The 26,182-nt window shown below is 36.5% G+C and overlaps 1 protein-coding gene across 2 annotated transcripts in view; it reads left to right on the forward strand.

Annotated features, from left to right (window-relative positions):
* CAPZA2 (capping actin protein of muscle Z-line subunit alpha 2) overlaps positions 1 to 23,828 on the forward strand; it is a 32,413-nt gene extending 8,585 nt beyond the window's left edge. The window contains exons 2-10 of one of the 2 annotated variants that reach the window (XM_066550552.1): positions 5,432 to 5,495; positions 7,465 to 7,516; positions 8,176 to 8,239; positions 8,794 to 9,000; positions 10,176 to 10,255; positions 13,063 to 13,141; positions 16,653 to 16,724; positions 19,274 to 19,336; positions 20,229 to 23,828. In XM_066550552.1, coding sequence (XP_066406649.1) covers positions 5,432 to 5,495; positions 7,465 to 7,516; positions 8,176 to 8,239; positions 8,794 to 9,000; positions 10,176 to 10,255; positions 13,063 to 13,141; positions 16,653 to 16,724; positions 19,274 to 19,336; positions 20,229 to 20,369 — 822 coding nt within the window. In that variant the 3' untranslated portion in view covers positions 20,370 to 23,828. Of the gene's footprint in view, positions 1 to 5,386; positions 5,496 to 7,464; positions 7,517 to 8,175; positions 8,240 to 8,793; positions 9,001 to 10,175; positions 10,256 to 13,062; positions 13,142 to 16,652; positions 16,725 to 19,273; positions 19,337 to 20,228 lie in introns of those variants that run through there. The other variant, XM_066550551.1, reaches the window with a different exon arrangement.
* Positions 23,829 to 26,182: the final 2,354 nt, after the last annotated feature.

The raw sequence follows: 26,182 nt of genomic DNA on the forward strand, positions 1-26,182 counted from the left end.
TCTCCTGCTTATCAGCATGTTTTTTCTGTGCAGCATGGATACTGATTGAAGGAGTGAGCTGTCAGGGTGCCTAGCGAACAAAACTGTGAAGTAACTGTCTTTCAGTCGAATTAAAAGGGGGGAAAGAAAAATGGAAGAGGGAGAGTTTTAATGTGCCTGCTACTGTTAAAAGCTGCCCCTTAGCAGAGTCAGAGGAGCGAGCTGCCTTGGAGGTGACAGTGGCACTGCGGAGCCCGGCAGTGGGAGCACATTCATTCTCCTTGACCATATATAGGCACAGACAGCGCACGGGCTCGGGCTTCTCCAACCACTGACGCTCCTCATGTGGCAGGAACAGGAAGAGTGATCTCGGGGCATTTCAAGCCGCTATGTATAACTTCTTAAAAATTAAATAAACTTCAGAATGGCTTAGGCTGGAAAAGATAGAGGAGCAGGATTTCTCTAATGTACCTGATGGGTATCGTGCATTGAGAAAAATTAAATTGTGAAATAACAGCAGAAGTATGGAAAAAAAAATAGATTTAGCATAACTGCCACCATTCTGTATGTTACTACATTGCTCTTTGCTTGTGAAGTCTGAAAACTGCAAATATTGCTGTAACTAAGTGTAGGAATTTGTTGATAGATCAATTGTTTTAATCCCTAGCAGAATAAAGAATTAGGCGTAATACCTAATAATTGTATTAATCACATACAACAATCCTGTCCTTTTATCTTTTGCTAGGCTTCTCTATGAATTTTTACCTTAATTGAAATAGTGTATAAAATCAATAAGCTTGTAGATTTGATAAACTTTTAACTGATGTGATAGGTAGCATTTGACTTCACTTGAATTCTGAAAGTAAATCTTGCTAGCTCTTACCTACTGAGAGCAGACTTCAATTTAAACAAGACTGTGAGTGGTGTAAATGTGAAAACTGGATAGAGTGGCTGCAGTGGGGAATGCCTTCCCTTGTCAGTGTTTCAGAAGTCATTTTTATACTTTTTTTTTTTAACTTGCTGTCAGCTTCTGTATGATTTGTCCAAATTAATGCTCAAAACTGCACAAAGACACAATTCATAAAAACATGTGTAACTTGGGGTTTTTTGCATCCAAGAAATTTAATATAGAAAACACATGGTTCCTTACATAGGTTTGTGGTAAAAGCTGTTTTTTTGTAAACCACCGGTGATCAGATGTTCTGGATTAGTGAAGTCTGAAGTTTATAGTTTCTTGCTACTCTGAAGACTTGAAGCTGAGAACTAACTCAAATCTCCATCAATAAAACACTGTCTTAAACCTTAGTGTTTTGGGAGTAACTACAGTAATAACTGGAGAAACTTCAGGTATTTTATGTCTTTGAGTTTTCTAAAAAAAGACTCAACTGTAACAATTTTTTGTTACTTGCTGATACATGTATAAGTTTCTTGTACTGTGTTTAAAGGTGCAGTTCTCTTGAATGGAAAAAGGTTTTGTCATTTGGATTCTTAAGGGATTATGATGTTTCTGTTTTGGCTTGCGTAAATCAATTTTTAGAAGTCTCAATGCATTGAAAAATCAGCATTTATTGCAATTGTAATGCAGCCGATTGGTTTTCTTAAAACTATTTTCAGCAGCTACAACTTCCTATCTCAATTTAACTAAAGAGCAGTTTAGTTTTTTTGCCTGTCACTTTGTATTACAGGTTATGTGCATTTTAGTTGTCCATGAACATCATATTTTATATGGACTACCCCTTTGTTTTAATTGTGCTTCCCCAAGTGAGAGTTGAGGCTTTTTGCTGCCAAAAGGGAGAGATCTTCATCTCGTAGAGGTTCATGGAAGGGCATTCATTTATCCTTCAGTGTCAGTCTGAAAAACAGAAGCCCCCTTTAGAGCATGTATTTCTGGAAAAATTCAGTGGCAATAAATCTGTAACTGACTTTCAGTTCTAATGTGTTAAGTGAGACTACTGGACTTAATTCTTTATATGGGCTTCCTGTATGTATTAATTGGGGAAATAATGGCTTTATCAGATACTCATCACAGAGAAATTAATTCAGTTTAACTGCTGAAGGAAAGTGGATTACTTTTAAATTGGCTTCACAAAGGCAGGTGAGCAAAATATAGTGTCTTAGCTGACACACTCTCAACTTCTGAAAACATGTTAAAATTTTTTGCTTTTGTAAACATGAATATACTTTATACTTGATGAGATATTCATTGCAAATTTGCATGATTGTTTATCTGTTCTATAAAATATTTAATCTATGATGAATTTTCACACAAAAACGATCAGCGAGAAATTGAATTTACTTGTGAAATGTTTGTAAAAAGTAATGTCTAGGTTGGTCTGTCATGAGGACATGTGTTACATCTGAATGCTTTTGAATGAATACTACTTATAGTGTAGCTAATCTGACTGATAAGAATAGTTCTTACTGATAGTGAAAAAAATAAGCAAAACCAGATTTATATTACCAAAACAGCTGACAATGAGGTAGTGGTCTAGTTTTAGTATAGACCTAATGTCCCATACAGGTGTTACCAGTTTAAAGCATGTGGTCATTCAGGGTGCAGTTTGGGCACCCACGTTTTGCTTAATTTTGCTTTTATAGCTGCTGCCTGCCCAAAACTGATGGACCTGTTATTTCACAACTCCAGATGTCTACAAGTCTTGCTTTTCTGCTTGCCCAGAGCTAACCTGGCCTTGGCAGGGGTAAGCAGTCCTGTTCACCTGAAGTCAAGGAATCAAGAAATGCTGTTCCTTCATCTTGAGCTGGGAGTCAGCCCAGCGATAGTCATGCTGAAATCACACAACTAAAAGCACAATACTTGCTTTTCAGGGCTGAGCTGTGACCCTATTAATTGCTGTCATGGTTTAACCCCAGGCAAGCCACCAAGCCCTACACAGCCACTCAGCCACTGCCCCACCAGTGGGATCAGGGAGAGAATTGGAAGGGTAAAAGTGGGAAAACTCATGGGTTAAGATAAAGACAGTTTAAGAAGGAAAGCAGAAGGTGTGCATGCAAGCAGAGCTAAACAGGGAATTAATTCACTGTTTCCCATGGCCAGACAGCTGTTCAGCCATCTCTAGAAGAACAGAGCCTCATCACATGTAATGGTGACTTGGGGAGTCAAATGCCATCACTCCAAAATCTCCACCCCTTCCTCCTTCTTCCCCCACTTTATATACTGAGCATGATTTGATATGGTGTGGAATATCCCTTGGTCAGTTGGGGTCACCTGTCCTGGCTGTGTCTCCTCCCAGCCTCCCATGCACCCCCAGCTTCCTTGCCAGTGTGTCAGTACGAAAAGCAGAAAAGGCCTTGGCTGTGTAAGCCCTGCTCAGCAGCAGCACAAGCAGCTATGATCAGCGCTGTGTTCAGCACAAATCCAGAACACAGGCTTATACCGGCAACTGTTAGGAGAATTAGTTCTGTCCCAGCCAAAACCAGCACAGTGGGTCATTTGATAAAATGTGCTGGTGATAGAACCTTGGAGCCTGTCTTGTCCTTATTGCCTTTGTCCTTCATAAGCACTTTAATAATACTCTAGGTTAGCTTTGTTTCACATTTTTATATTACTTTGGCTTGAGCATTGAGCTGGGTACAGTGCCTTGACTTCAGCAAGAGATAGAGGAGTGTGGGGATTGGTGATTTGGATAATGCTGGTAACGTGGATAAGGTTACATCCTTTTAATTCAAAGGAGACAATCCACTTTGCTTTAATAAGTAGCCATAGAAGAAGGTCCTCTTGCCTCTCTGTGTCTCCTTGGAAAAGAGTAAACTTTGTGGCATTTATCTCACGATAATGCAAATTCATGTTTACGTGGAAAGAGGAGTTCTGATGGTAGATATTTGAGGCAGCAGACAAAGGCTGTCTGCAATCCAAAATGCAACATTTAGGTTAGAAAGTTGGGAACTGACAACTTTTCCATTTCCATTATCCAGCTCTGAATGGTCATGTTCTGTTAGTGGTCTGAAAGCTGCTGGGCTGGTCACATGGGATCTCATGAGGCAGCTAAGTGCTCTCCCAGGACACTTTAACTTGAACCACCTCTCCTGGAGCCCTTGTCTGAAATTTGGGCCCTGTCAAGAAGCAGGGGCCCAAACCCTGGCTGTATTGCTACCCTCAGTTGTAAAAGCTGTTTTCTTGTCAGTTCAAGAGCTCTAGCATGCTCAGACAGTTCTTTAGTAGTTTCAAATACAAAGAAATGTGTAAATCTAATGCATTTTTTCTTATTTTTAGATATTTGTAATGAAATGTATGTTTCTCAAACTCCTTAATTTCAAACAGTGCTCCCAGGCACTGAATTTTCCAGCTCTTCATTCCATAGATACATGATATAAGGTGTTGGAAGGGGAAATCCTGTTTCAAGTAGTATCCTATATTTGAACAGCAGCACCATATCGAGGATGCAAGAGAGCTTGAAGTAGCTGCTAAACTTGGATGACTGTAAAGGATAGGAACTTTTGCCAAGTTAAGTTAGGGAACCAATATTTCGTTTGTTAGTTTTTATAATGGGTGCCTTTAACAATGCAAGAGGGAAAAAGAATGAATCAAAGTGTGTCCACTACGTGGCATTCTGCAAGTAAGAATGTCACTTAGGGGAGAAGTTTAAAAGTTGTTTCACGTTTAGAAAGTATTTTTGTGGGGTTTTTGCAAGTGAATGTGCATGCAGCTGTGTAGTGAACCAGCTCAGGGACCTGGTCTGGAAAGAAAGAGCAATAACTTTCCTGATTTTGCTCATTGTGCTGTTGTGCAAGGGCTTGTGCAAGCAGAAGGAGAGAGAAAGCCAGGACAGGTGTGCATACTTTCAGTGAAAATACTGGCTTATGTTGTGTTTACTCTGCAAGAAGCTGTGGGTAAAGTCCATTAATTACTAATTAAGATCTCAAGGGTTTTTTTAAGCTTTATCTGCTGGTACTGTGATGCTAACAGGTCTTAGGTAGGTGCAGGTGAAATTATGAGCTTTAGTGTCTATGCAGTGTTTTTGAGATTAATCTGTCAGTGTGGACCTTTTGGAAAGTACAGGACCATATGATATGTAGTGAAATTGGAAGAGAAGCTTTGAAGATCAAATGCATCTTCATAATGGTTTTTTGCTCTTTTGGAATCTGTATTGATTCCCAGGCACCCATGGACTGAAAGCTGACATAGATAGTGAATATATTGTTAATCTTCTTTGTTATATTCATCTTTTCCTGTTTGCCAGTAAAAGAAAATATGAATGACTCAATTTCCCTATCTCCTTCCATCGCATACAATCTCTATTCTGTTTGAAAAGGTGGAGCTTTATAGTCTGTGTTTTTAATAAAGACCAAGTAGTTGAAATAATGTGAGCAAATATGTGAAACAATGGGAGTTGTACAATTTCATGTCTGGCTGGTACAACTCTGTAATACATAACTGCTTTGAATAGGAATGAATGCAAGTATATTCAACCACATGATTGTTTTTGTATTTAAGGTGCGTATAGCAGCAAAATTCATAATTCATGCTCCTCCTGGGGAATTCAATGAGGTGTTCAATGGTGAGTATCTGTCTGCTCTGCCCTTTTCTTTAAGTTATCTATGTCCAAAATTGCATTGCTGATTATTCTCCTGAATTTCATGTAGCTTATATTGTAGCAGCTTCCTTGCTATAAGGGCTGGTTTTGTAGCTGGGCATGAGAAGCTTTGCAGTCACAAGATAGCTTGAAGTTTAAATGCAAAGCAAGGGAAGTACTGCTTTTCTTTGTGATGTGAGAACAAGCTTTGTTTTGAATGAGTCATGAATTAACAGTTGCAAGGGTTTCTGTTTAGAAAACAGATACTCCTATTTTTCATCTTTGATTGGCAATTATATTTTTCAACAAAAATTAAACTAGCAGAAGTTAAAATGGTCATTTTTTTAAAAAGAAGGAATATCATTACAAATATTTAACCTGGAATACACAAAAGACTACTGCCTAGTGCCAGTTGTGGAAAGAATATTAATTTTCTCCAAATATTTCTAACCTTTAAATTCTGGGCACAGTCCATTTTACTGAGTGTATTGGTAAACTGAAAGGAAACTTAAAATAAACTTCTTTCAACTATTGTCTAAACTTTACCTAAGATGTTATTTGTTAAAAAAAATTGTTGTTTGTCTGTCATCAAGATATTTGGGCATATATATGGTAGAAAAAGGCAGGCTTTATAGTTGTGGCTTACAAATGTTTCTGAAGCTATTTAAGTAAAAAAATTAATTTGGTATACTAAACCTGTGGTCAGTGTCAGACTGGAGAGAGCTTAAGTTTATTAAAGAATGCAATGCTTTTACAAGTACCTTGTTCTTAAGGTAAAGTTAAACTGTGGTCAGCTGGTTATTATTTAAGATTAGTTAGTACTTAATTTTTGAAGTGAGCAGCTTACTAACTCAGCTTTCTGAAGATTATTAAAATTTAATGGAGTAGTACTGCTTATAGACTTCATTGTTATGCTAATTCATAGCTGCAACTACCTGCTCAATACAGAGTACAATGTGTTTGAAAACACATAGTGAACACAAATGCCTGACCAGTGTTCAATGAGATTTAGACTGCCTTCTTAAATAGAGAAAGCTTTTAATTCCAATTCTGAAAATTGTGCATTTGGTTGGTTGGTTTTGTGTAGGGTTTTTTGAGTATGTGAGGTGGTTTTTTTCCTTTGGGGTATTTTGTGTTTTGGTTTGGGTGGGGGAGTTTGGTTTATTTCAGAAGGGTTTGCTTGTTTGTTTTTTAAAGAAAAAAATACCTTAAATATAGTCCAGATTTTTTTTACTTTTCACTTGAATGATACCTTGGAAATATTTAAAAGAGGTTTAATATGTTCCAGCAAGACTAATGATTTTAGTTAATGAGCAATTAATTAAATTGCTATTCAAACAGTATCTGGTAAAGTCAAGTACATAAATAAGAAAATTGCTGCACAATAAATATTAAATAATTTTGAGGAGAGTATTGATTTATTCTATATTCATATGTTTCTTGTATCATGGTAGAAAAAATGCTATGATGGTGTATAATCTTCTGCCTAGTGAGTGTCATTTAGGAATAAGACTAAAAACGGTAGGGCTTAAAAACCAGTAAGTTCAATGCATACCATATGAGTGTCATCAAAATACAGTAACAATAATATAGGTTGAGGGAGTTGGTAATATACATTTTATAGGAAACTTGGTAGAATTCTGTGCTGTTCTCATTCAGAGCTTCTCAAAAAACTAGATTGACAGATTCCTAGAGCCTGTAGAATACACCTTAAATCTCTTTGCCAGATTGTCTTGGAAGAGATCCATTTCTATACTATTATTTTAATTTTATTCTGTGAAAATTATAAAATATGAAGCAATAAATTTACTACCTAGTAATCTCTGTGGGTATGGAGTAGTTTTTGGGGTTTTTTTGTTGTTTTGTACAGTCTGTTGATACTTGTGTGACTGAAACAAGTTTCTGAGTTAACTGTACTTATATGTAACTTATATGTTGTAAATACTCCTTTCAGATGTTCGGTTGCTGCTTAATAATGACAATCTTCTCAGGGAAGGAGCAGCCCAGTAAGTACCAGATGTCACATACTCAGTTGCATAAAAGCAAGATGTTTTTTCAGTAGGACTTGCATAATCAGTAAGTGGTTCATTTAAAGATGTGTGCTTGGCAAGTAAAACCCTATTGTGTGCGTTGGGCATCTTTGATCAAGATTAAATTCTTGGCAGAGGAGAGATCTGTATTGTATCCTAATGATTAGAACAACTTCATTTTCTGTTTCGTGGTAGCTGTTACTTGAACATCTGTAAGATACTGCATCCTTAGACCCTACTTTTGTATCAAAACATTATGCCTACTGTACTTTCATGCCAAAATTAGTTTCTTCTGTAAGAGTGGAGATATGTGGCTTAGTAGGTTGGATTTCTGTGGAATTTAAACTTTATCTGTTCCTCCAGTTTCTATGGATTACTGTAAAGCTTAGGTGTTTGTCTACATCAGGTTACTTCTGAACGTAAATTTTTGCGGCAGTTGGAATTTAATGGCAGTTGGAATCTGTAATACGAGCACTAAAGTGATTCCAAGAATTTTGGCCTGCTAGGTAAAGCATTAATATAATTTTTTAATGCATCATTGCCCAGATTCTTAGCTATTCTTTATATCCCTTAACTGCTGCCAAGGAAAAAGATTGTGCTTGATGCAGGCTTTTGTTGTTTTTTTTCTCTTGTAGTGCATTTGCACAGTACAACTTGGACCAGTTTACTCCTGTAAAAATTGACGGTTACGACGAACAGGTATGAATACAGTGAAATACTTGCAATCTTCCTTAAACTGTTAAAGAGATTCTGGTATTGGAACAGTTCTTGGCAAGAAAATTAAAAGAAATGCATCTGCCCTTCCAAAACATAGAGATTGTGCCCCTTCAGTAGTACCAGTACCCAGTCCCATAAGTTAATCATTCAGGGGTATCTAAAGAGCTTGAAATTTTAGTCTGCAGTGTTGGCTGAATTCAGTGTTTGTATCTGTAAAAACTATTTGCTCCATCGTTAGTAGCAGAAGACATGAATTTCTGTCTTGCATGGTTTGTTGCAGTAAGAGCATAAGATTCAAGATATATTTTTCTGAGGCAGTGTATCATATGTGCCTTCTCCTCTCTTGCTGTATGCATATTTTGTATAAAATGTAAGTTTTAATGATTAAGCTCCCATTAAATGCAGGATATAATTAGATTTGGCATGGCATTTATTTTTTTCACTGAACAGCAAATGTTACTAACTAATTTTATGATTTAATATATCTTATATAATATATATATAAATATGAATGCAATTTAAATTTTATAATACAGGTTTTGATAACAGAACATGGTGATTTGGGAAATGGAAAATTTCTGGATCCGAAGAACAAGATTTCTTTTAAATTTGATCACTTAAGAAAGGAGGCTACTGATCCTAGACCCCATGAAGTTGAAAATGCCATAGAGTCCTGGAGAAATTCAGTTGAAACGGCAATGAAAGCATATGTGAAGGAACATTATCCAAATGGTGTCTGCACAGTAAGTGCTAAATTACATAACCACTGTACCAATATAGATAGTTATAAATTTTAAAAAGGAGCTATTTGTAAACCAGAAAGACAGGCAGTTTTGACTGTAAAGAATTTATTTCTGTTAGGGGTTCATGAGAAATGCAGCAAAGCTTCAAAAATTTCATGTTTTAGCTGTTGGATTATTAGTGAGTGGTTACTGCAGGTCATGGTGAAGATTTGCCTCTGTATTTGAGCATTTTTATTTAAATTTCTTGATGCATTTAGACATTTTGTGGACTACTGCAGGTTTTTCCTGCTGATCTTGGTGGTCTGGCTGGTGCTTAGAAGGGGGGGACAAATTCCATAAAATAGAAATGTCTACCTTGGCTTGATTTGCTGACAAAACTGTCTTAGTAAAACTGGTTTTGTTCCATCATATCTCCTTTATATCCAAATGCTCTATTCTTATTACCAGAATTGGTGGTTCTGATAGCTTCTTAAAATAAAACCTCTTAGTCTGGACTAAAATAGTATTTGCTTGCTGTTACAAGCCCTATGACTATTTAAATCTCAGCAAAGTGATCTATTGATAGCTGTTCTGTGCTTTATGTTGATGTGACAGAAAAATTAACTAGGGGGGGAAAAAGTAAATCAGCAGCTGAGTTAATAAGTTGAATCGGATTCCCAGGCAGTCAGATGAGTTCCTTTCCTGTAAAGGAGACCAGATTGGATGTTCACTGAGATAATTTTTAAATTATCTCAGATAATTTAAAGGGGGGATAAAGGAGAAAAGTGGACCAAACCCACCCTTTTTGCTATTCTGTACAGGTTTAAATTGTCATATAGTTGGTAGAATAACTGGTGTTTGAAACCCAGCTGGTAACAAATGTATATTGTCTCAGTAGTCACTGTTATAAGCTTAGAATTCCTGTAGTGGTAGAAAAAGGAGTTCACAATATATAAAATTCAGTTAAGATGACTGGCCATCAGGTTTTTAAATCTTAGATATTTTCTGCATTGTAATAAATACTTTATTGTTTCATGTACAGAATATTATGTATAACCATAATGGTTATAAAATGAAATTGTAGTTTATGCAACAATAGTAGAAACAGATATCTAAGCAGTTTGACCAAGGTTTACTCAAACTTTGACTGTTCTTTTTTTTTTTTTTTTTGCTTCCTTTTTTTTTTCCTAATTAAGGTGTATGGTAAAACAATTGATGGACAGCAAACCATTATTGCATGCATCGAGAGCCATCAGTTTCAAGCAAAAAATTTTTGGTAAGTTTCTGTATGGATCCACAGACAGTAAAATACAGCAAACTGAATAAGTGCCATTACACTGATAATACTTACTTCAGAGAAGAAGGTGGATGCATATCTTGGTTGGGACCCTTCTTCTCCCTCCACTTCCAAGTTTTTCTGCTAAGACTGTAGAAATCTCTTCCTTTGTGGTAAGTAAAATGGCAGACTGTGTACCTGCATCTCCTTTGTAGAACTTTGCAAAATTCCATATTACACATATGACAAACGCGATTAATTTTCCTGTTTAGCACACGGACACCAATACTCATGGCTGTCTTCCCTAATACAGTTGCTTTGGCTTGTTTTGCTTCCTTTTTGATTGACAGAATAAGAACAGTTCCTTCTAGTTTGAATTTCTCAGAGAAAGAAAGTGACCAAAAATCACTTTATGGTGGGACTTAAGTGATCAGTTTTGGGGTTAGACAGATAAAGGTGATTTTGGATGAAATAAAATCTTACAAACTGCAGCTTTCTTTTTTTTTTTCCTGGACTTGGTTCAGTGATGTTTTCCACAGTCTGGAGTGAACTTTGGATAGCTCCATACAGGAAACTGGCCAGAGTTGACATAAAATATCACAATATCAGGAATAGGTTAAGGATGTTATATCCTAAAGATAACTTATATATGTCAGAAGAAAGGTATTTCATTATTTGGTTTGCTTTTTGCATCTGCTTGCAATTTATATTAGAAATTCCACAGGTAATGAATGGAAGTACAGAAATCTTTGGGTTTTGATTTGAAGGTGGATACTACATTTCCATAGTAATTTCAGCACGTGTATGTATCATTTATTTGCCCAGTACACTGATTTTTATTGAATTTGCATAGATAATAAATATTTTTTCTTACTAACTTAAACTTGACTAGTTAAGTCTGCATGTTTTACATCAATATTAGAAGTAACTTGCAATAATACTGGTTTTCTTTTTAGTTTCAAAGTATGAATAAATTTTGATATTCCAAATAATTAATTTTGTAGTCTTTTAAGAAGAGGAACAGATATGCAGCAACTTTTTATAGATGGAGAAAATCTTTCTCAAAAGTTTTCCTTATTAAAGTTAAGATTGGGCATCTCTGGGTAAATATTGACCATGTTTTTAAGAGTTTTTCAGGGGTAGTCAGACTCTAGTGCTTGTTCTTAGCAAGTTGTAATAAATGCGTATTGGTTTGGGAGATTTAGAGATGGAGGAATGGATTCCAAGTTCACCAGATTCCTCAGTTATCCAGATGTAAGGCTGGTTATCCAGCCCAAGCCACAGCCAATACTTACTCCCAAGGTGTTCCAGCTTTTTAGGCATTTGCAAGTCTGTCATCCCACTATAGGAGTAAGTTTGTTGGGTAATAGAAAATCAATATACACCAAAGATAAATACTTTCTGATTATTTGAAATGCTATCAATGTAGTAGGATAGATGGCTTATTAAAGAAAGAAGAGGAAAGTTAATCTCTTACAAAACATTCTAAGTCAGCCAAGCTAAATAAAGAAATTGTGTTGTTTTTACCTTAGAGCATTTCCTACAGAAAAATCCTTCTGAACTTGAATTTTTTCTTTTTTTTTTTCTAATAGCAACTTAAGGACAAAAATTATATCCCAGAGTGGAAACAACTGTGGTCATGTTAAGTTCAAGGGACCACAGACTGGCTGAGAAGCAAACAAATCTGTTAGCTAGCCATTGAGTCCCTGGCATTCAAAAACTAGAATTGTACCTGAGGTATAATCCAGCACATAAGCTTTCTCATAATCAGTGGGTCAGTCTATAAGGCTACTAGTGGTATTACTGTCACTAAGTTGGGCAGCCCTTTCAGTTTTCTTAGCAATGCCAACAAGCTTCTGAATTGTCTTAGTCTGTATTTTCAGTGATAATTTGGATATTGTCTGAAATAATAACCAATGGCTTTATAGCTGAGTTACCATTGTTACTATCTGAGTCATTGTATAGATTTGTTAGTAGCTCCTAATTTTAATATTTTATATCTTTCTCTCCCCTTGCTGAATGCACTGGAATCTACACCTAACATTAGCAGCATTGAAACACCTAGTATCAACTTTATTTCCTTCTTTAAGTGCAAACACAGGACAAATCATGGACTGCTGCAGTGCTTTCTTAATTCAGCTCTATAGTACTAACCTTCTAGTCCACTAATCTCATTGCTAAATAAGATGATGTCTAGTTTACAGGAAAGAAATCAGGTGAAACTACTCCCCATACTGTTTTCCAGGTGTTTGAAACTCCTTTTAGGCATTTTGGCAAGGATCCTGAATTAGTGGAAGGAAACTGGAAGGAAATAGTTGTCCTGGAAGGGAAATGCTAGAAGAGCTGAAAGGCCAAGTTACAGTTAAACACAGCAGAAAGTCTTGCTACTTTAATATTCCTTCCATTCAAGTTTTTGGTAGCCTGAGGTGAAGTGTGGCTTTGGCTGATCTAGCAAAGCATCCAGGTCCTAGAAACAAAATATTTTCTGTGTGTGCCTAACTAATGCTACAGGAGAGAAAGAACATTGGAGGCTTTAGGTATTTTCAGAAGTTAAGTCCTCCTGTTAAAAGGTCCTTAATAATAAATCTCCTTCGTCCACATCGAAAACTGAGGTTAAATATTTTGGGAAACAGTTCTGTTCTGGTCATGACTGATTATGATGCTAAATCTTTAGGGGAAGATTTTCTGCATGTGTAGTTGCACTGCAAATTTCATTCTCTGGTTTCCTTTGACTATCAGCTGTATGTTGGGATTTTTTTTCATAACCAATGGGGTCACATCCAATTTCTGTTTTACTGTTTTTTAAGGAATGGCCGTTGGAGGTCAGAATGGAAGTTTACAATCACGCCTTCAACCACTCAAGTGGCTGGCATCTTGAAAATTCAGGTATGCTTATCTCAAACTGTGTCCTGAGCCATAAAGTCTCCAGTCATTATCAAGGGAGACTCAGGCCAGTGTATCAAATATGCTAAGGGAAAACGGGGACACAATGAGCAAGGCAGCAATGGTCATTCACTTAAGTGTTAGTGACTGAATTTGCATATTTATCTAATCCTTAAAAACATAAAATATGTGTTTACTCTAATGATTCAGAGGACTTAGGAATGTGTATTCACCTCAGCTAGGCATATGTGTCTTTGGTTTCTTGTTGAATTCACAGTGAGACAAGCCCTTCCTGAGGGTAGGCCTGTTCTGAAGTAGAATTTTTTTTCATTTTAACTGATTGTGAGGGTTTTTTAATGTTATTGTATTGTTCAGAAAGGTGGAAACCTTTCGTTTCACCAATTCCACCATCAGAAATTTTTGAATCTGTGTATTCTTCATTCAGAATTTGGCTTTCCTGTTGGCTTTAGGGCATTCAGAAAGGAGGAATTCCAAGCAGGCAGAAGTTCTGAGACCAACGGAAGTCTGATTGTCATGTGGTAGGCAGGGAGACTCGACTTTTTGGATTGATTCCCTGGAATGTGTACACATACATTGCAGCAGTTTATTGAAACACTTCTGGGATCAGGGACTAGAAACTTAGTGCAGTCTGACTTTGTGTGTAGTACCTTTTTTGGTTGGTTTTGTTTTTGTTGGTTTTGGTTTTTTTTGCTACACAATAAAGTCAAGTTTCTTTTTCTTGCTGCTTTTGTGCCCCCATGAGTTTTGCTTGTCCTTACTGCTCAGTGATGACTGCAGAAGGAAGATGCAAAGAATGTTTTTCTAGCCTGAGGCTAGGATGTTATTTTAGGATGTGGTAGCTGTGTTTATATTCACCCAAGCAAGGGGACCCTGAATCTGTTTTCCCATGCTGGTGCCAACATTTGCAATGATAGTCAAAATGTGAACAGCCATTATTATGTTGTCAGATCACAACAGTCCTGGTAAGCAGCACTTAAAGTAACTTGTAGGCTTCTCAAGCCTTCTTTGTCACTTAAATCCAACTTGCTGCAAAGCAGGCATTGTCTCCAAAGCATGCACTTTTGGTTAATGTCTTAAGAGGTTTTCCAGAACAAGGAAGCAGGTGTCCACTTAATTCTTGGAAAGGTTAGGGCAGCAGCCAAATAATAGTCTGAACGAGGAATTCATTCAGGTTCAACTTTTCCATTTGGGCACCAGATGTTTTTGTCTTTTAGTACTATTTCACATAATTAATCAAGTCATTATTTATATTCATTAAATCTGTGTTCTGGAGAGTGATGAAAAGTTCTACTTTTTTGCTTGTGTAGTAACTACTTGTTTCACCAAGGAATTTTGAACTCTGTTTTAAATTTTTAGAAGTTGTGTACAATTTCTTCAATGTATGTGGGAATGCTCTCTCTTCACGTCACAAAACATACAAATTAAAAAATCACTTTAATTTTTTCTATTTAAGGAGCAAAATATTTTTCTAGAACATGAAGCCTCTACAGCAGTAGTATCATTTTAGAGTACTGGAATTTCAGTGTTGTTTGCAAAATCTTTGACAGCAATACACTATTGCTCTGTTTCTGATAAGACCTTTTATTAATAAGTTGGGAGAAATTGCAGCATCGCCTGCTATCTTCAGATGTCTTGAGTGTTTTTAAGATCACGTCCACAATTTCTTCCTTTTTTTTGTAAATTCTGTTAATACTTATGTAGAAGATTGTCAATTGTCACAATCTCTTCTGTTTGATTTTCTTTAATTATATATAAGGGCAAAAGCAAAGGCATAGCCTTTTACTAAAACTAAGTCCCTGTGGCATTTAACATGCTCCAACTGTGCATGGAAAACAATGATAAGTGTACTGGTTACTAATTTTATCTCTTAGATAATTTGTTATTCTCATCCCTCCTTAGTTAACCTTTCCAAGAGGTTCTGTTCATAAACATCCTCCTTCTTGTAGTCTTCTGAACCCAGACCTAGCATTCTAGAAGGATGTCAGCAGTGAGGTATAGTACAGAACAGTTACTTCTTGTATTTTGTTTAGGATATAACACATCCCAGAATTAGATTTGACTCTTGCTAAGCTTTTAGGTCTGAGTGTCTGCCAAGAATGGGACTCAGTTTCACAGATAAGATGTTTGTACTGGTCTTGGCCTCAGAGCACAGGGGAGGTTTGGGCTCTCTGCAGTGAATCCTGATGGACAAGGAACACTTACATTTCTTTGGGTTCTACTGCTTCATTGGGAGTTCTTAGAATTGTGCACTGAGTAAGCACTTCTTATCTTTTAGGAAATGAATTGAAAAAGACTGGCAGAGGTTTTACCCAGCAGTGTTTAATGTGAAAAGAAACTTCTTTTGTGGTTAGGTTAATACTTTTTGTTCCAAAAGAAGTATTTGACAATAAGCAAAATAATCATTTAAGATGAATCACAGGAAATAATGTTTTACTCCTATAGGAAACTTTTCCTTAGGTGTGTCTTACTGTGTGTCATGTTTTTTCTCTTATTTATAAAGTTGAGGGTCTTTTGCACATATGATCATAATGCATAGGAAATTATACTGTGTTGTATTAATCTCAAAAGTGTGTTATGTTGTCTAACAGGGTGAGATACAAATGTTTCATTTTCTCATAATATTAGCTATGTTGACTATCTTGACTTTGTCAAACTTGTAAAAAATCTTCAAAGATGCTTATTTAAATGTCAATGACCTGCATAGCTTTGATATCAGTTATTGTTAATGATCACATGTAGTTTTATATATGCTTCCTGATTTTTAAGTTTTCCAACAGTTTTATTAGGAACTAAACCTTTTCATATCTGTCCCAAGTGTATTTAAAAGAACTAAAGTTAGCTTGGGTAGAGTTTTAGTGTTCTGCAAAATAATCAAGGAAGCTGTCCTGTAGATGCAGCATTTCATGCATAAATAATTTCAATCTGCTTTGCTATCTAACACTGGGAACTGCTTTGTGTAGATAAATACCAGCATTTGTTATGAGACATATCTAATAGAGGAAAATATCAAACCCAGATAGACCTAGAAAGGGAAGCTTAACATTGCACTGTCCCTAGAAAACAGGGACAATTTGGGGAAGCAGAATATCTTCCCAGTATCCTGATAGCTTCCCAAAACTATTATAATTTTAAATATATCTTCACCATATAGAGTGCTCTATTCATTTTAAGAGTCTCTAGTAAGGTCATATAAATAAGGTGTTGTCATCGTCATGATGTTAACCAAAACCTAAACTTCTTTGCTTGAAATACTTTTAAGGCACATCAAGTCAAATTATGTTTCCAGACTAGCCTGTTGGGTATTCCCCCTCAAAACCAGTAAATTCTACATTGTTTTGGTTTTCCTATTTGCTTTTGTTTTGTAACGTTCTCTATGTGTTTTTGATTAATTTGTATAGGTTTCTTACTATGATAAATAACACAACACTTTGATTTTCCTGCATGTTGTTGATTCCTAAACTTGATATGAGGTTCTTTGTTTAATTTTCTGTAGGTTCACTATTATGAAGATGGTAATGTTCAGCTGGTGAGCCATAAAGACATACAAGATTCTCTAACAGTGTCTGTAAGTGACCTTTAAGGACCTTAGTGGGTATATTGAAGTGATTTTTTAATTTAAAAATAAATGCAAGGTTATGAAAAGCTCAGAAGTTTAGAGAAGTTTGTTCTTCTACATGTATGGGAATTAATGTTCAAATTTACAGATATTTTATATGTAATATTTACTACTTCTACCTAACATGTAACTAGCATTAAAAAAAAAGATCAATGCATGTGGCTTATATAAGCTACATTAACTTTGATTTTAAAGCTTTAATTACCTTGTCAGTCTTCTGCACTTCTGCTGTATTTAAACTTCAGTCTGCAGAATGACCTATAGAATTAATTTTTGAATATGAAGTAGCTTTGAATTGAAACAACTGACTTTAGTTGTACATTCTAGGAGATTGCCTCCTTTGCTCACTGGATGAAGACAAGCATGCTAAAATAGTAAACAAATGGTACCAGTTGAGAAGCAATAGCTTCTTCAAGGGGTATTCTCCCTTTGTTTTCTCTGTCTGTAACTGGTGCTGACAGTGTCTTGCTCTATACAAAAGGCCCTTTCAGAGATGGTTCAACTTGAGAACCATAACACTCTTCTTATTTAAAGCATAATTTTTTTCAACTTCTTGCCAAATGGATTATTATAGTAATGAGGAGCAAATAATATAAATAAAAATGGTTTGGAAATAGTACCAGATGTATCTTTTAAGGATTGATAATGTTCCACCATTAACAGCTATTACTTCTGAAATAATGTCTATAATGGCATTTATAAATGACGAGGTTTTCTGTTGGAGTGTTTTTTAATAAAATTTAAGACATTGAGGTTAAGCTGGCAAAGAGAAATTGTAAAAGTGAACAGAAGAAGTATTTTCATGATAACAACTAGCAGTGGCCAATTTGGCTCAATAGCTCAATTCATCAATAAAGAACATTGTTTGTTAATATAAAGCAAAGCTTGTTGGCTTTTTAGTTGCAATAGCACCAGAAAAAATGGGGGAATGTGGTGCCAACTGATAACACTTCTGGAGCTGTAGATATAAAATTACTTCTGACTCCTTGGAGCAAAGGGATCTATTTAGTGTTTCACTCAAATTAGAGTTGCTTCAGGGAACTCTTGCAGTTCTCCTGTCAATAGGTTTTGCTTCACTTACTGTTGGGAAGAAACTTAATCCTGCTTTGCAATTCAATAAAGCAGCAGCAGACCAATGAGTAGGAAAACATCTTTTACATAACTTAGCTAAAACAAAAGCAAGTATGCTGCTGGTTACCAATTTTTAACCTTGGCTGTGAGCTTCATAGAGGGCAGAGGCTGTACAAGTTCTTATTTCACAGAGAAGAAATGGTGGGTAGATTAAAAGGACCCTCAATGACTCCTCTTTTTTGTTGTTTGTCAGAGAACCCATTTAAAAACCATTAACAGGCACAACAGAAAGAAATTACTGAAGAGTTCTCTTGTTGTTATAGCTGTGAATAATTTTGCTGAAGGTTATTTTCTTATCCCCTTGTTTTCCTCTGAGACAAATAAGACCTCATACCTCTGAATTTTTCCTTTCATTAGCAGAGCCTTTGAAAGCATTTCCTCAGTTCACTGAAAAGTCAAAACCTTTTCATTTGTTCATCTGCTAGCTCTCTGCCTCCTCCTTCATGTCTCCTGCTGTGTCCAAGAGCACTTTCACAGCTGTTAGATGCAGTTTCACTGACACTTTGAACCAGTTATGGTTGAAGTTGTCAGTTTTCTCCAATCTTCACTTTTGCAGGAATGAGGGATTACATGGGACAAGAACACTCCTAACCTTCAACAGCTTCGGCAAAAGCACTCTTAGGAATGTCTCCAATGCTAATTGGAAGTTTGGAAATTCATGAACCCTCATTTTCTGCTGGAGACTTCTTTTCAGCACTTCAGCAAATACACCTGCAGATTGACGAATGGGGCATATTTTGTTTTTTAAAAATACACACACTTGCATCCTTAAACAGTTTCTTTTCTGACCTCATCCTTTCCAGTCATGATGAAATTTGCACCCTCATTTTTGCAAGATGTATTTGGGGATGATTTTGAAATACTAGATACATAAAGTCTAGTGTTTTCCTCAGCTTAGTCTCCAGATTCAAAATGTTTAGTGGTAAACAAATCTGTTTTGGTTTCTTGGTTATATTCTACTATAACTTCCGGGTTAGATGTTCTTGAAGTTTTCTTGAATTTGTACTGGAAATGTAGCATTGATAATGTTGTTATCCATACTTCGCATGTTTTTAGGGGCTTGGGTGGGCACTGTAATTTTTCCAAATGCTGTTCTGTATGTCTTTTTATCACACCATAGAATTCTTAATCAAAATATGTTAATGACCTTCATGGCATTCTTTATACTTGTTGCACTTTGATTTTATTTTTCTAACATCATCATCATCATCATCTGGGATATTCCTTTTGGATGAATGGTCAGTTTTGGTTTAGCCACTGAATGGTCAAGTGTTCTCATCAAGTCTACTTACCATCACTCCTAACTATAGGAAAAACATAATTCAACTGATCCTACCTCAGATCTAATTCAAATGTTTTTTTCCTAGAATGAGGCCCAGACAGCCAAGGAATTTATAAAAATTGTGGAGGCTGCAGAAAATGAATATCAGGTATGTTGAAAGAAATACTGTATTCTTACTCATATTTTTAGCATTACCATATACTTAACCAAAGGTTGTATTCTATAACCAGCAAGGTAATGCAGTTCCATATAAATAGATTACATGCTGCTAATTCTGTCTTGCATTTTCACACCTTCTGGTGGTTGTGCTCACCTGCCTAACATTACAACAGAAGTAAGCTTTTGAGAAGAGAAAAGGTTCTTGCATGATTAATATCAGCAATTCTGATGTCATAAAGCATTAGTGCATTCCCTAAGTGGAATTTTTGTACAGATTCTGTTCAGAGGCTACTCTGTTAAGACAGCTTTGCTAAATATGACTATAGGCATTACCTCTTTCAATTAAGTCATTTCAAAGTTAGAAAAGTATAACTGTTCTAGATACCCTCTGCAGAAGTGGATACATGTTCATTCAGTTTTTGAACATAAGGTAAATTTCAGACAGTGTGTTGTCAGTTTGAAAGAAATACTCTTTAATAAAAAGTTTTGAAGTATCTGTAGTATGCATTATATTCAAGTTCAAATAATGTTGTGGACTGACTTTAGCATCCTCACAGGAAAAACAGTGGAAGACTTTTCTGTCTGGAAATAATGATGTATGAGCTAACTCTGTTCAGCATTTTATTTGTGCTGCTGATTAACCACACTATGGTTTGCAGAAACACCTTGGCTATGGCCAGGTTTATTACATGTCTCGCCAATTTTCTTCACATAGTCTCAATCTATATCTAGCAGCTTTTCCTCATTAAATATTATTTCAACTCAGCATGTTTTTATTAGGCCTGTGTAGGGAGTAGCAGGCCACTGAGTCATAGAATGTTGTTGTGGCATCCTAGCTGTGTTTTTCACGTGTCTGTTTTGCATGACTTTGTGTTTGGCAGACTGCTATCAGTGAGAACTATCAGACTATGTCGGACACTACTTTCAAGGCCTTACGTCGACAGTTGCCAGTAACCCGCACCAAGATTGACTGGAACAAGATCCTTAGCTATAAAATTGGAAAAGAGATGCAGAATGCTTAAAGTGAACATTGCATGACTGGATCATTTTAGTGTCCTTGTATACAAATAAAAATTATTACAAAAAATATTTGGAACTGTCAAATCACCCAGTCAGCATGGGCTTTTGCCATTGAAAATCACTGTAAGTAGTTTGGTTAGAGCACAAAGCTTAGCTAATTGACTTCTTTTCTTTTTCCTTCCTTTCAGAGGGTTGCAACTTCACTATAGCTGAATATCTTCCTTTAGAGTTTCCGTTGTACCTTTATTTTTTTATAATGAAGAGACCATGCCTTTAGTTTTCAATTACACATTAAGAACAGTTGGAAAAAATATTTTTGCATATGATAACCCTTCCTCTTGCTTTAATGTGAAATGGACAACTTGCAAAATTTGCTGGATTCCTTGTGGAGATCAGTAACATGCATTTCTAGGTTAAAGTCAAAGTGGAGTTTGCCATCGGTGCTGTTTTTGAAATGATCTGTCCTTTCATTGTATGTAAAATTGGGAAAAGCATTTTCTGTACCATTTAAACCTAGAAGACATACTTGCTAGCCCCATGGTAGCTAATTATTTTTTTTAAAGAAAAGGGCCAAGGTCTAAAGCTGTTTAAAGGTTTTGAAATTAAATAAAAGTACTTACTCCAGAAATGCATTTAATGCTTTGTTCTGACAATTATGAGCTCAAACTCCATCTGCCCTCCAGGGTTTTTTATCATAAAGCTACAAATGTATTATAACAAGGCATATTGTAATATATATAATCCTGTACTCATTACTATGTCTGTTTATTTTTTCTTGGATTGAAATGTACTAAAATTCAATGTGACATTAAAATGCAAATTTTCTATTTATTTGAGTATCAGATTGCTTCCTGATATACCCTATTTTTGGTGTTTCTAAATGTTTTTAAAATTCTGCTTGAAACAGCCACAAACTTGTATATTTAGGGATTGTAATATCATTATCATTTTCATCTGCATTGAAAAAACTTCTGTATATGGAAGTCTGCTTTAAACAGGTGTATTTTAGCTTCATATTTGCTACAGAGGATAGAAGAAATTCCAAGACCAAAAATTAATACATTTGTTTGGAGTATTCTTTCTCTAGCTCATTTTGAAAATGGATGTCAGGTATCTAAAAACACAGACTTCATTACAAACGCTGTGTAACACTTCCATGAAATGCATAGATTTAATTTTTAATTGGATCAAAACTTGTTTTACAATATGCTACCTACTCATATGCTCATAAATAAAAATAAAACAGCTTTTTTATTTTTTAGAAGGTGGGTGTTTATGCACACTCCTAAACCAGTAAAGCTTACACAAATATTTTATGTCTTTGTTTACAGCATGGTCTAATTACCTTAAACTTTCAAGTTACAGTATAGCAAGAGAGTCTAGACTTGTACTGAGTATAAAAATGTACATATGAAGTAGTTTGTTGTTTGAATTTTAATAGCAATATCCCAGTATTCTGTTCTTCAGTGCTCTCTTACACAGAGGTATAGAAGTTCTATAGAAGAAACTGCTGCTACTTTACAGTACTGAGCTGTACAGTAGAAAAGTGGGATTTGTTCTACCACAGTCTTCCTGGATAGTTGCCCTCTCAATTGTCTTTGTAGTTCAGCTCCTGAGCCATGTTGTTCTTTCCAAATTAGCTCATAAAAGCTGCATGTGAGATAATAACAAATGCTGAGTCACTGTCAAGTCAGTCAGTCTTAACCAAGATCTAAATACAAACACTATTGAAGGATTTCTTCCAACCTATTTAAGAACAAGGTAAAAAAAAGGCAGTGAATGGACAGTTAGGGGAATTGTTAATGGGCAACAACGGTGCAAATAACTTTTCTAGCTGTTTAGAATGTTGCAAATTACCAGAATCAGCACTGACTAGAAGTCAGAATGCTATTTTTCTTACCTGAAATAAAGAGCTAGTTTTAAATATATTCCAAATAAAGAGGTATTTTACTGTGAAGTACTCTATTACTGTATTTCCCTCTCTGTTTGTTCAGTCTTGTGATAGTCTTAATTCTTTATCTTGAAAGAATTACTTCCTTCAGGTTCAATTCTACCAGTTGGATAACATAAGTAAATCTGTGTTACTTATGTTTTTTTCTTGTTGTGTTAATTTTTAGTCTGTGAGACAACTTTACACCTTGAATATCAAATTTATTAAGTTATAGCTTCAATAAAGCCATTTGTAAGTAAATCAACTATTCTGTTACTTTTCAAAATGGTGTGCCGTATCATATTTAGGAGTAATGAATGACTCCTGAGATGAAGCTGACCTGACTATCAGCTGAACCACATGGCACAATTGGAGTTCTTGATTTCTAGCAAAGTTTTGGATGTCACTTGCACTTTTTTTTTTGTTTTGTTTCTCTCCCTACCACTTCTAAATTGGAGAATTTTAGAGCTTGCTTGGTAGGCTTTAGGGTATTTTCTGTAGGTAAAGCACTTTCTCTGAGAAATTTTGCTGTGGCAATTCTCTTAATGTGAACTACTATTTGTTTATATTCTATTTTTAAATATAAAGACAAGCTTTGTATTGTTGAATCTTGATGTAATAGACATTATGGCTTGTAAAATGGACTTGTAAAATGCTTGTGTTTTTGAAGTGTATTACATCTTATGTATCTTAGTGCCCCTCTATATTAAGGAGTTTTTAACTTCTGCAAGTAAGCAGCTGTTTTTTGCAAACATCTGCAACAGGAGTGGCAGTTCTGCTTTCAGGTTTTCCTGAGCAGCCCATTTTTGTATGTCTGTCTTAAAATTCATACCGTGGGTAGAATGGAACTTTAAAATCATTGTAATTTTGATTACATTGCTGCTGCTGCTTACCGCCCTACCTGCTGATAACAATTCTGCCATCTGGTTGCACTGGGAACATTGCAACACAGTTCATTAGGAAATGGTGATTCAGCCAGGGTAAAAGCATTGTGTGAGGATGTCTGAACATCCTGAGAGACATGTTCTCTTTAGGGGACGTCTCCAGCCACTTCTGTGGCAGCAATGTACTTTGTGCAGTTGGGAAATCTCTCTCTCATCCCTTCATCTCACAGACTGGTTTGGCTGTCAAAGCCATTTTGGTGCTCTTGAGTTCACTTCCTTTTGGAGAGCTCAGAACTGGGACCTGGGCTCTGGGTGTGCACCAGGTGCCTTCCAGCTCTGAATGGTGATCTGAGTCCATAGCAGTGGCTTCTTTCCACTTGAAACCACCACCTACCTACCCACACCTACCTGTGCTGAGGATGTCTGGAGCTTCAGATAACAGTGGGCCTCTCATTTCCAGACTGTAAATGCTGTAGGTATAGAAGTTCCATCAACTGTTCAATTCTATGGATTCACTCCTATCGTATTGAATTACTTGCTGACACAGACATAGCTTCTGCTGCATTTGTTGACTGGAAAGACTGAAACTGTTCTTCATCTGATGCAATTGTAAACCTAGGTTTAGATTAAACTTAGTTTGTTCATAACCTTGAAGTGTCCATTTTTGTGTGCCAGTGTCAACTCTGAACTTCTTTTTTTTAAGGGGAAAATTTGCATCAGATTTTAACCAAAAAGGTATTTTTTTTCTTTTACAGCCAAAAGAAAGGAATTGTGAATATGCACTTTATTCCTTCTGTGAAAATGAATGTTTAATACTTGGTAGGTTCTCTTGTAAGCAATATTTTCCTCAGCTACTGTGACTTGCTTACCTGTAACAGGTATTGCCCAGCATGATGTTAGCCATGTCCTCATCAGAAAAAAAGGGTCAGAGTGATAATCATTATCTTAAAGGGTACATTTAGACTTTGCTATGCATCTCTTCTTTGCAAATCAGTAAAGTTGTGCAAGGGAAAATCTGTCAGGTTTGTTCTCTTCAGTCAAGAAGGAGCGGGTAGGGACTTTTTTGTCTGACTAGCTGCAGTTTGAAATAACGTCAGATCAGAAACATCTTCTAGCTTATGGGTTGTAAATATACCTACTAAAGTAGGTATATTGTAGTTAGTTGGATGGTTTGGGAGGATACCACCATATGTCCATAATGATTTGTAGTAATTTTGCCCTTAAACGTGCTCAATAATTTTCAATTTCAAGTGTACACTGAGTATAGCTGTTTAGGCATCAGTGAAAGAAATGAGACTACTTCCTTTAGTATGTAGTTTCCCAGTATGCCACTCAGTTTGAGTTACCCTTCAAGATTATTTCAGAATTTACTTAAAAATAATATAGAATGCTGACCTGCAGCTTTGCCACACCACCGTGAATGACAAGCAGCATTGTGAAGAGGGGTTCAGAAAAACTTACTCGCTATATCTTTTGCAGGAAGTAAAATTGCCCCCAGAGGCCTTGTCCATTACAGTGCAGCAGTGTGGTTGTGGTGTATCTGGAACCTAAGGTACTTTCTTCAAACACAGAGAACTGAAGTTTTAGTCCCCTGAGGTAAAGAAGGGACTCAGCTTCCCTGGAGCAAATGTTCTTTAACTGGCTAAAAGAAAAATGAGGCTATCCTCTTTTGCACATGAAGTGTTTATGAGCATAATTGAAAATTACAGCCACAAGCTCTTGAGTGCAGGAAAAATACTTACTTTTCATTCTCTTGGACTGCTGTGGATGGCAAGTGTTTGTGCCTGCTCCAGCAGCCTCCCTGCCTGCTGTGCCAGCTTGCTGGGGTGGTGGGTGGTGGTGTCACATCTGTTGCAGAGGCTGGGTACTAAAAGTTAGATGCCCAAAGGCAAAAACATTCAAGTTGCTGCTGTGCTGCAAAGGTGCCAGAAGGCTGAACTGTGCACCAAGGGGCCCACAGATTAGCCCTGGGATTTGGAGTGCTGTCATGGAATGCTGTCGTGCTGCCTTTTCCCAGGTGAGGCAGCACATCCAGTGTAACACAAGATGTGTCAGTAAGACGATAAAAGGTACAAGGCTGTGATCAGTTAGGATTTTCTTAAAGGAAGAAAGGTGCCATGTGTTTCCATTCAGCCGCAGTTCCTGCTCAGCCTGTGACAGGGAGCCTGATGCTGCAGCTCTGAGGAAAGGGTCAGTTCAATCAAAGTTGTGCCCCAGGAGCACAGGTTTGATGGAGGCTGGCACAGCACTCACAGCCAAAGTCTGCACTGTACAGTGCCTGTGAGCTGCAGCCTCTGCTACCCACCTGTGTGATGGGCCCGCACGTGCTGCAAGTGGTGATTGAGCTGTTCTCCCTGTCCTGGCACTGTCTGTCACAACTGAGGCTGCTGCTCCAAATCCCCTGGTGGCCCTTCTGTTAATAACCTGCTATTTGGACAGTGACCTGGGTCTAACCAAGTAATAACTTCCACATAATTTGGAAATTACGGAAACAGACTTGGAAAAGAAGCAAGGTCATTACTAAATAAATCAATATTCAAAATAGCAACAGATTTTAAAAATATATACATTTTCAACTTTGCTGTGACACTTAAGGTAATATCTGCATGCGCACCAGAGTAGAAATTGGAGCTTTCAGGAGCCATTAGCAGTTTTAAACTAAGTAGGAGGAAGAAAAATCTGCTTTATTCCTTTTATCCCTTTTACATGAAGTGTGATTGTCAAACCAGCTTTCAGATGTAGTAATACTGGTAAGCTTTGCAATTCGGTAATTTAACTGTAACAACAGGAACGATAGTTAGCAAAAACAATTAGCCAAAAAAGCAGTTTTGATTACAGATTCCAAAGCTGAATATTCAGTTGGAAAGTTTCTGAAAAATAGTGGTGTTAGAAATCCTTGAATGGAATCTGAAAGCTTATCTTGGGGATTTTTTCCCAGAGTGTGATACCATCAGCTGCATCTTGACTGTATGTGGCAGGATCGACTTGTCTGTTTTGAAAT

Source organism: Molothrus aeneus, chromosome 5, assembly GCF_037042795.1.
Source record: "Molothrus aeneus isolate 106 chromosome 5, BPBGC_Maene_1.0, whole genome shotgun sequence".
In the NCBI taxonomy this organism is placed as follows: domain Eukaryota; kingdom Metazoa; phylum Chordata; class Aves; order Passeriformes; family Icteridae; genus Molothrus; species Molothrus aeneus.